Below are 10707 nucleotides of genomic sequence, written 5' to 3'. Positions count from 1 at the left end.
TTTAATTGGTCATTTTGCCACTTCACCGCGAGTGTAATACACACATTTTATATTTTTTGCTGATTGTAAAAAAGGTATCTAAATGGTACAAATTCGGAGGGGTTTAGGTGTTAATCGGAACAACAGTCAGTTTAGGTGGCCATGAGGAATATGTGGAAAAGTTTAGGGGGCTGTTAATGACTTTAGCCTATAAAATATTACGCCACATACTCCAATATTATATATTATACATAATATATCAACCTTGTATAAAAGTGTATAATAATGTATAAAAGGTATTTAAACACAAATATGGACTAAATTGGGTAACAAACTCAAAATATGGGTTATGTGATGTAAATATTTTTCTCTCAGTAAACATAAAACGTAATTTTCAACCATAAAACGTAATTTCCCCCCAGAGTTTTTGTGTATTAATTTTAATTTTTTTCGAGTCTTATAAAAAGGACGTAAAACTAGAAGTAAAATTATAATGCGTTGCAAAACGAATATATCCCACATAAAATTGATCAAACACTAAACAACAAAAACAACAACATACTAGTGTAATTCACAGGTGGGGTCTAGGGAGGGTAAGATGCACGCAGACTTACCTCTACTTTTATGAGATAGAGAGACAATTTCGATAGACCCTCGGCTTAAAGAAATGTAACCAATGCAGAAACATAGGATAAAATTGATCAAACACTACAATTATAAAAAAATAAAAACTGAAAAGTACTACAGTCAGACCTCTCTATAACAACATCCGCATATAACAACACGTTTCTATAACAACCAAGTTCTTTCGGAACCGATTTTTACATTATATTTTACTTCTCTATAACAGCAACAAACAACTTTATAACAGTACGGTCTTTGTAAAATTACCCCCATATACCATCTATTTTTTTTGATAATATAATAATTAATCATCTTTACAGAAATAGAATATCTATGATTACCAATAATAAGTGTAGAGATTGTGATAAAATATTTAATCTTTTAATACACTATTTATGACAAAGAATATCATATGAATATATATATATTTTCATCTTTAAAATATTTTCTTTTGTTATACAAAGAGTGATTAAGCTTCGAATTTGACAATTAAAAATAAAAAATATAGATTTTATGCATTTTTTTTGCTTATAACAACGAAATATTACTTAAATGTCAATGCTGCTGTTATATATCTATAACAATCATTCTCTATAACAATAAAAAAATTTCGAACCCAACGATATTGTTGCAGAGAGATTTGACTTGTATTGTATAATGCCAAATAAAGGCTTAATGCATATGCATTCCCTTAAACTTGTCCTTTTTTTCTTTTCTTTTCATTTTGGCACCTCAACTAAGTGTTGTTCCTATTGAACTCCTGAACTCGTCCTCAAGTGTATCTATCAAACCCTCTAAATTTGATTTTTATTAGAAGCAAAAATTAAATTGTAGTAATGAAGGTGAAGTAATATTTTAGTCGTGTGGTAAGCTATTCTTTAGGTCATGGATGTGTTGGTTTCTATTCTTCCACTGCCAGCTTAATTAAGAGCTTACTATTTTTTTCCCTCTCAATTGCTGCTAATCTTAGCTAAAAAATGACATAATTAAATTACAATATATATTAACATGTTGCTACATTGAAGATAGAATACTATGTAAGCTAAATTGTGTTTAATAGACACATTTAAAGATGAGTTCAAAGGTTCAATAAAAATAACATTTAGTCCAGATGCCAAAATTAAAAAAAGGTATAATTTTAGGAGCTGCATATGCATTAAGCCCCAAATAAATATATTCAAAATTGAATCTTGATCCCCAAGTGGGAATTGCCCTCCACCCCAAGATCTAAACCATATTTTTCTTTTTCTTTTTTTCTTTTCTAATTCCTAAGATATTTTCTTCTTCTTCTTCATTCTTCTTCTCCTACGCCGTCTAGGTTTTAACAAACAAAAACAAAAAACATTATACGTAGCAAGAAAGAACCAAAAATCCTATGTGACAATGGTTTCTTTTTCTTGCTCTTCATCATCATCATTAATAATAATTATTTACCTTAAATATTTGTTATTCTCAACCTCATGTGCACGTTAGCTTCAACAGAAAGAAGAAATAAATCTTCAATATTCCCTTTTTTTTGCATCACCATGTCAAGGTCAGTTTGAGTGATTTCTATTTAATGGGGTTTTATTTTCTTGATTTTTTTGTTTTGTTGATTCTTGATATTGTTGTGCTGTTTGTTTCAATATTGTTATTTGTCTTAGTTTTGGGCTAATGAGTATTAGACTTGGATTCTAAATTAGTTGGGATAATATTAAACCATAGTCAAAAGTAGATGGGTCAAGTTGGAACCTTTTATTCCATAACTATGGAGTTTGGGTCCGCTTACGTGCACCTTGACTAATTGTACGTGTACCTACTACCTCCTGCCAGCACACACAGCGGCGAAGTCAGAATTTTCACTAAGAGGGTTCGGAATATAAAAAAGTAAGCACACGAAGAAGTCGAGGGGATTCAATATGTACTATATTTACATAAAAAATTTTTTGACCTCATATATATAGTGTAATTTTTTGCCGAACCCCCTTCTATACACTTGGATCAGCCCCTGAGCACAGATACCGGGTAACTTTGTCCAGCAAGGCTTGGACAGATGGGAAGAAATCACTTAGGGGTCGTATGGTAGGGTGTATAAGAATAGTGCGTATCAGTAATGCTGTGATTAGTAATGATGAGATTAGTTATGCTGGGATCATTTTTTATCGGCAGTTTGGTTTGTTATATTGAACACATTGCATAATTTCTAAACAGTACTGAATAGAGTGTATTAGAATAGGAATAGTACTGGTATTGTTATGCCATGGTTTACAATGATATTAGTTATACATAGACACTACCAAACAAGAGACTACATAATACCAAAGCTAATAGTAGTATTATTTTCTCTAATAGCTTCTACCAAACGATCTCTAAGTGTTTTTGCCTCCAATAGAAACCCACTTCATTGACAACTAGGCCCGTGCGTAAAGTTAGAGCCTTTTACCCTATGTATTTAGATAATTCCACGTACACCGTGCTGGAGCTTCGTAACATACGGTAAAATTAAGATATTTTGTATAACCTGGGAAGGGGGGCGGGGGATTGTGGTTAAGTTGGATCTTTTCCCTTCGGTGGGTTGATCATAATTGTGCTGTTTTTATGTTGTTCGTCAATGTATTGCAGTGAGTGAGGTAAAGAAAGGATTTTCTTCAGATAAGAACATTAGTCGTTCGGTTATTTAGATGTGTTCGTGTCTATGCTGGTATTGGTGACCCAACTAGTTTAGATAGGTAAACTTGGACCCTTTACCCCAAGTATTTTGACTATTCCACGAAGTCCATGCTAGAGCTCGATAACATAGGGTGGAAAATTAAGGTATTTTGTATAACAGGGGAGTAAATTTGGTTCTTTCCCTTCTGCAGAATTGATCATAATTTGACTTGTTTTACGTTGTTCGTCAATCTATTGCAATGAGTGAGTGAGGTGAAGAAAAGGATATTTATCAGATTAGAACATTAATCATTTGGTTATTTGGATGTTTTTGTAGCTATGCTCTATGGAGACTCGACTAGTTACTAGCTGAGGTAGTGATTTGGAAAGTTAATTTTTCTTTCCAGATTCCTGTGGGCTTTGGCTTCAGAAGAAGCTTCCTTCTTTAGATCTAGGCTTTGTAATCCTTTTTAGCTTTTACTGAACAGAAGTAGGTATCAAAAATGAAGGTAACTGCGTACAAATAAGTGAAAGACGAGAATTTACTTTAATACTAAATCTCCACCACACTGCATGAAAATATAGTAGCGTAGAAACGAAAAGGTAGGAAATGTAAGGGCAAAATAAAATTCAGCATATTGATCTCTTGTTCTGGAACATCTCCTTTCTTTTTTTGTAACCTAGATAACAGTCCAGACCCTTAAATAACAGAAGCATAAACAAGATAAGTTTGTCAAACTTTGTCAAACTAGTACTCGGCATGTTGCAGAAAGCTTTTAGCAATTGATTAGTTGACCCTTGATAGTACTTATCAACAGCAATAAAATTGAATCCTTAGGTAAAACTTATTGGTCATTGTTTGCTCAACAATCCACATTTTGCATGCGTAGCATTAACATGTTATGAGAGTAGAGCCTAATAGACCACAAATGTGTGTTTGACCTGGATAGGAGGCTTTTTTAAAATAATCATGATGTCTGGGCCAGCTTGCGAGTAACTCTAACCACCAAGGCTTAGACAGATGAATGAAATCACCTAGTGTTTTTTTACCTCCGCTGAGATTTGAACGTGAGGCCTCATAATTCTGAACCCACTTCATTGACCACTAGGCCGCACTCTTGGGTGCATAAAGTTAGATCCTTTTCCCTGAAGTGTTACGACAATTCCACTTAGTTCGTGTTGTAGCTCGGCAACATAGGGTAAAAAATTAAGATATTTTGTAGAACATAGTGTAAATTTGGACCTTTTCCTTTCGGAGAGAGCATATTTGAGAGAAGTTAGAATGTGGAGGGAGCATAGCTGTTCTTGAGTTATTTGTGATTCCACTCATGAATTCCTAATGGATGTTGTTTTCGTTTATTGGGTTGAGTTGCGGACCCCACTCTGCAAACGAAGATACCCATATTAACAGCAGGTCTGATTCCAGAATTGATTAGGTCGGTGGATAAGAAGATTTGTCCATCAGTAGTGGAAACTACATTATCAGGAATATAAGCCGAAACATTTAGATATTGATTAGTGCAGTTATATATGAAATGAACTAAAGATATAATTTACTTCTTTATCAAAAAAAAAATAAAAAAAATAAAGATATAATTTACTACTCTAGGGGATATCTAATTCAAGTAGACGATACTAAATCAATAAGGTATCAATTAGATCTAGAAATGAATCAGCAGAATCTTCTTCATTTTAGGATTTTATACTTTGATAGTACTTAGGTAGCTTTTGAATGCCTTGGTCTTTTGTTGTCTCAGAATGCATTTTGTAACTTGTGATTCTACTTTTGACTGTTAATGCAGATTCTTTAGAATTGGTAGTATTAAAAGAATTGCACAATCCCTTGAAAAAAGTCAGAGAAGTTCCTATTCAGGAGAAAAGCACGGATCGCTTCTTAGGGTTGGGATATGTTCTTCAAAGTACAGATTTTATGGGCAATACACATCTTCTGCTAGAGGATACGCTTCATTTACGGGGTACAAAGTACAAAACAGTATGTACAACTTTCACAAGATACAGTCAGCACATCATGCCCGACTTGCTTGGAGGAGGTTCTTAACGATTTCTTTGTACAAAGGAAGAACTTTTATGCCACTAAGTAGAATTGCTCAAGCAGTTAGTTTGGCTTTGTGCCGCTCTGCGGTTATTGTTCCTGGTATATTTGCTTTAGGGTATGGAAAAAATTTAGCAGCAGCAGAGGCCCTGCCAGATATGGACCTTTCAAGGAATGATTTTTATCTACGTGCACAAGATAGTCATGCTTTATTTACTCGACTAATCCTTTCAGCATTTGAAGGTGTTGTTCTTTTGGTGAGAGCTTTTTATTTGGCGATCCTGTTTTCCCCGAGCATTGCGATGGCTCCGTTCGCAGATGTTCTGGGACCCACATACAGGAAAATATGGCTTCAGGTTGTTCACCGGACTCTCGAAAGAGCGGGTCCCGCATTTATAAAATGGGGCCAATGGGCGGCTACGCGTCCTGATCTATTCCCGAGAGACCTGTGTGCTGAGCTGTCAAAGCTTCACATGAAAGCCCCCGAACATAGCTTTGCCTACACGAAAAAAGTGGTCGAGAAAGCTTTCGGTCGCACGCTTTCCGAGATTTTTGAGTCGTTCGAGCAGACCCCGGTAGCTTCCGGAAGTATAGCTCAAGTACATAGTGCTTCCTTGAAATCTAGATACCGTGATCGAGAGCTTAAGAAGCCCGTGAAAGTGGCGGTAAAAGTTAGACACCCTGGAGTTGGTGAATCAATTAGAAGAGATTTCGAGATTATCAATATAGTTGCAAAATTATCGGGGTTTATTCCATCGCTTAAGTGGCTTAGATTGGACGAAAGTGTCCAGCAATTTGCTGTCTTTATGATGTCACAAGTTGACCTAGCCAGAGAAGCTGCTCATCTAAGTCGTTTTATTTATAATTTTCGGAGGTGGAAAGATGTCTCTTTCCCTAAACCTGTTTATCCATTAGTACATCCGGCCGTGCTGGTGGAAACTTTCGAGGAAGGGGAAAGTGTGGCCCACTATGTTGATGAACTTCAGGGCCACGAGCGACTTAAGAGTGCTCTTGCTCATATCGGAACTCATGCGCTTCTCAAGATGCTTCTGGTAAGGTTTTATTTTGACGGACTTTTGTTCGAATTGCTTGAATATCATGGATTTGTTTGGAGAAAATGACAAAAATGGTCCCTTATCTTTGGTAGTAGGTTCAAAATAGTCCCTTAAGTATTACTTGAGCAGTTTTGGTCCTTTAAGTTTGCCAAAAGTGAGCACTTTGGTCTCCGCCAGATATTTACAAAACTCTAATATTAAAATTTTATTGGACTGTAAAGTAGAAATTAGTTTACGGGAACTCACATGTATAAGTACAGATTTTGTAGTTTATATTATTTCTAGTCTATGTCAAGAGTCTAGTGCAATTTTTGAGGTGCAACTTCTGTTATTTTGGGTCTACTTTTTGTGTTTGGTGTAGTTTTTTATGTTCGGTTTCTAGAATTTTGACGGGAATTTCTGGTGCTTCTAGTTAATTTTTTTTTTCACAGTGCCGGTTAAATTTAGCAATCAGAGTTCGGCAATTATCTGGCGGAGACCAAAAGTGCTTACTTTTGGCAAAAAATAAGGGTTAAGAGTCTATTTTGAACCCACTACCAAAGATACGGGTTCATCATAGAGTAATTAGTTTCTCATAGGTCAATTTGGGCTACCTATCAGCCCAATTTTTAGAATGGGTTGGGCTAAAATGTGCTAAGCCAAAACTTGAGTGGGTTGCGGATCATGTGTTTTTGGGCTGATTTTTCCACCCCTTGCTGTAGCTTGGGTACTGGCGCAAGTGGCAACCTACTTATTGTTGAGAGTGGGCAGAGCACCAAATAGCATGTTTTTTTCATGCTATTTTGCTATATCATGTGAAAACTTAGATGTTAACCCGACATAATTGATGGAAATCTGGAGATGTGTGTGTGTGCGCGCGAGGGATATTCTACTGGACCTAAAGTACACTTCTTTCTTTCAGGTTGACAACTTTATGCATGCAGACATGCATCCAGGAAATATTCTTGTCCGTGTACAACAGCACAAATCCTCTCGGAAACGTATCTTCAAGTCAAAGCCCCACGTGATTTTCCTTGATGTAGGCATGACTGCTGAACTTCCTCAGAACGATAAGTTGAATTTGCTTGAATTCTTTAAGGCTGTTGCTCGTCGAGATGGTACCACTGCAGCTAAGTGCACTTTAAATCTATCAAAGAAGCAGAATTGCCCTAATCCAGATGCCTTCATTAAGGTAAATTATTTATTCAACCAAAAATTCTTTCTATTTCAAGGCGATTCTCCAAGACTCGATTTAAACTTGGATATGCTTGTTTCTATTTACAGAGTGACTTTTGTTTTAGGACTGGTTTAACCAGAGTACTTTGACTAGTTAGCTATCCTAAAAATTCGTTGTTTTCTATATGGCTTCTTCTCTTTTAGGAAGTTCATCAATGTGCCTTTTGGGTGTCGGCATTAGGGGGAATTGGCCTGAATGTTTACCCTTTGATAGAAGAGCAAGCTAAACACTTTTTTGTTTTTTTGATAAAGTAAGAGCATGCTAAAATAATTAAAAGATGAAACTAAAGGGATAAGGAAACCAAGAGGCTATGTGCCACCACTTTGATACTCCTCTTGTCCCAGTTTATGTGACACTCTTTCCTTTTTAGTCAATCCAAAAGAATGACACCTTTCTATATTTAGTAACAATTTAACTTCAATATTTTCCATTTTTCCCTTAATAAGATGATTTACAGCCACACTAATATCTATGGCTTATTTTGGACCACAAGTTTTAGAAGTCTTCCGTTTCTTTCTTAAACTCCGTGCCTAGTCAAACACATTCACATAAATTGGGACGAATGGAGTATTATCTCGCCATCATGGTAGCCTCATCTACTCAGGATTACGACTTGCAATTATTTAGTCCTTTCCTCCATAATCCAATTATACTCTTTGAGTTCATGGTGTCTGGAAAATCATATGCACAGAGATAGACAGATAGTGTCCGACTTTATCCGTTCTCCTACCGGTGTAGATAATTGTGAAATCAATTTGCATGCTGTTCATCTCTTGGAACGGTCTGGTTATAATGAATGGTGAAAACATGGTTTTTGATCCTTGGACTGCCGACAGGCTACTTAAAAAATTATTATTTTTTCGAAAACTTTCTATGTTGTCAAGAAATTGTAGAAAGAGAAGTTGATACATAAATGAAATAGGTTGTCATGGTGAAACTTAGCATCTGATTTTTTTTTTTTTTTTTTTTTTATCTCAAGACATTTGTATATGAACAATTCCTTTCTTTCTCTTTTGTTCCTTACAATATTTTGTCTTTATCTTCTTATTAAACAGGAAGTGAAAGAGTCCTTTGATTTTTGGGGGACTCCGGAAGGAGATTTAGTCCATCCTGCCGACTGCATGACACAACTACTCGAACAAGTTAGGCATCACAGAGTGAACATCGATGGCAACGTCTGCACCGCGATGGTTACAACATTAGTCCTCGAGGTAGTTTCGTCCTTCTATCAGTTGAACTTTTATAGATTATAAATTATTAATTGAACATAAGATTTCTGCTTTTCCGTAGTTCAGCATGAACTGGTAAAGATAAAAGCTAGAGAAAATGATAAAAATGGTCCCTTATGTTTGACAGTAGGTTCAAAATAGTCCCTTAAGTATGTATTGAACTATTTTGGTCATTAAAGTTTGCTAAAAGTTAGCACTTTTAGTATCCGTTAAATATTTAACAATTTATGTTCGTTAGATTTGATGAAAACAATGGAAAAAAAAGATTTAACCATGAACACCAAGAAAGTCGCCTCAAATCCTAAAATATACAACACAAAAAACTACATTTGATGCTAGAAAGATATAAAAAATAGCAGAAATTACACGTCAAAAAGCTGGACTAGACTCTAGAAATAAATCAAAAATAGCAGAAACTACAAATTGTTTTACCTCTAAATGTGAGTTCCCTCTAAATTCTTTTTTAATAGTTCCTGTCAAATCTAACAAATAAAGTTCGGCAATTATTTGACAGAGACAAAGTGTTAATTTTTGGCAAACATAAAGGAACAAAACTGTTCATTACATACTTTAGGGACTATTTTGAACCTATCATCAAGCATAAGAGGCCATTTTTGTCATTTTCTTGTAACTTATTGTTTTGCAATACCAGTGATTACTTGACAACAGATACAACTGACATTGCCCCTACGCCCCCGTCACCTCTGCATGTGGACGACAAAGGGCATATAAACCTAATGAATCTATTGCTTCCATATTTTGTATAACTCTGTTTATGCTGTTGTAGGGTTGGCAACGGAAACTTGACCCTGATTATAATATAATGCACACGCTACAGGCGCTGCTTCTCAAAGCTGACTGGGCAAAGGATCTTACCTACACAATTGAACAGGTCATGGCTCCTTGAAAGTTCCCCTCAGCGATCACTTATGTTACTGCAAAAGAAACGCCTCACGACTCGTGATATACAACACACAAATGTATATTTTAGCCCCAAGAGACCAAAATCATGTCTAGTTTACTTTTTAACCATTTAGCTAGCCACACATCTGTCTCACAAGATTTTGTTAGGGAAAAACTTCTCTATATATATTGATCAGGCATAATACTGACCTCTGGAGCTTAACACTTGCGGCAACAATGGCGAAAGGAAGTGCTATCTTCCTAAGTTAATTCATTACTTTTTTCGTTTCCATTTTTTTTTTCTTTCTTATATAGTTTTTTCTTTAGGGAGAAAAGAGAAGATGTTAGATTTTGTTCGGATCGCTGCAGTTTTCCCCTAAATGTATGTAATTCTTCTAGTTTCTGTTGTGCTTATTTTTCCATACTAGACAGAAAAAGCCAATTTTGTGTGAAGCTGTTAATGTTGGTTGCTATTGTTAAGGTATTGAAAGAACAAAACGTATATATGAGTTGTGTCTTTTTTGTTTATACAAGCAGCATGTTTGTTATCCTTTATTACAAAATCTTACTGCAAAACTGTTACAATGCTTTATTGGGTTTTGATTTGATCTAAAACATTTTGCATTCGCTATGACACTTGGGGTTGTTTGTTATACTTCATTAACTTGGTTATCCTTAGAGTAACTTTTATGCATTGACGACCCTTCCACTCGGTACTGTCGGATCACTAAGGCCGACTTCTGTCCTTTCTCAATGGGTGGGCAAATCTCTGTGCCCCTTGGAAAAATCTTGGCATGCCCTTGGTTACCTTTTGGAAGGCCTATGCCCAAAGAAATTATCTACCTGATCTTCGTATGCCTTCGTTATCTTTTGGAAGGCCTACGCCCCAAAAGAACTATCTACTTAAGATTGTCCCTCAACTCTAGGTCTTGACACAAGGCTAGACTGATTTCTTGGTCATAAATAAAGAAGGTATTTGAATAGAATCATCATTCAGTTGTATTTTGTCTTTGAACTGGG

The 10707-nt window shown here is 35.7% G+C and overlaps 1 protein-coding gene across 1 annotated transcript; it reads left to right on the top strand.

The window, feature by feature from the left end:
* Positions 1 to 1802: 1802 nt before the first annotated feature.
* On the top strand, positions 1803 to 10220 carry LOC132616947 (uncharacterized). Its single transcript, XM_060331736.1, has 5 exons — positions 1803 to 2137; positions 5034 to 6336; positions 7241 to 7510; positions 8611 to 8766; positions 9572 to 10220. Exons 1-5 carry the CDS (start codon positions 2064 to 2066, stop codon positions 9689 to 9691), a joined length of 1923 nt encoding a protein of 640 aa, XP_060187719.1. The 5' UTR covers positions 1803 to 2063; the 3' UTR covers positions 9692 to 10220.
* Positions 10221 to 10707: the final 487 nt, after the last annotated feature.

Source organism: Lycium barbarum, chromosome 11 (assembly GCF_019175385.1).
Source record: "Lycium barbarum isolate Lr01 chromosome 11, ASM1917538v2, whole genome shotgun sequence".
In the NCBI taxonomy this organism is placed as follows: Eukaryota; Viridiplantae; Streptophyta; class Magnoliopsida; order Solanales; family Solanaceae; genus Lycium; species Lycium barbarum.
Note: the sequence above shows the minus strand (reverse complement) of the source record. Positions and strands in the feature narration are given on the sequence as shown.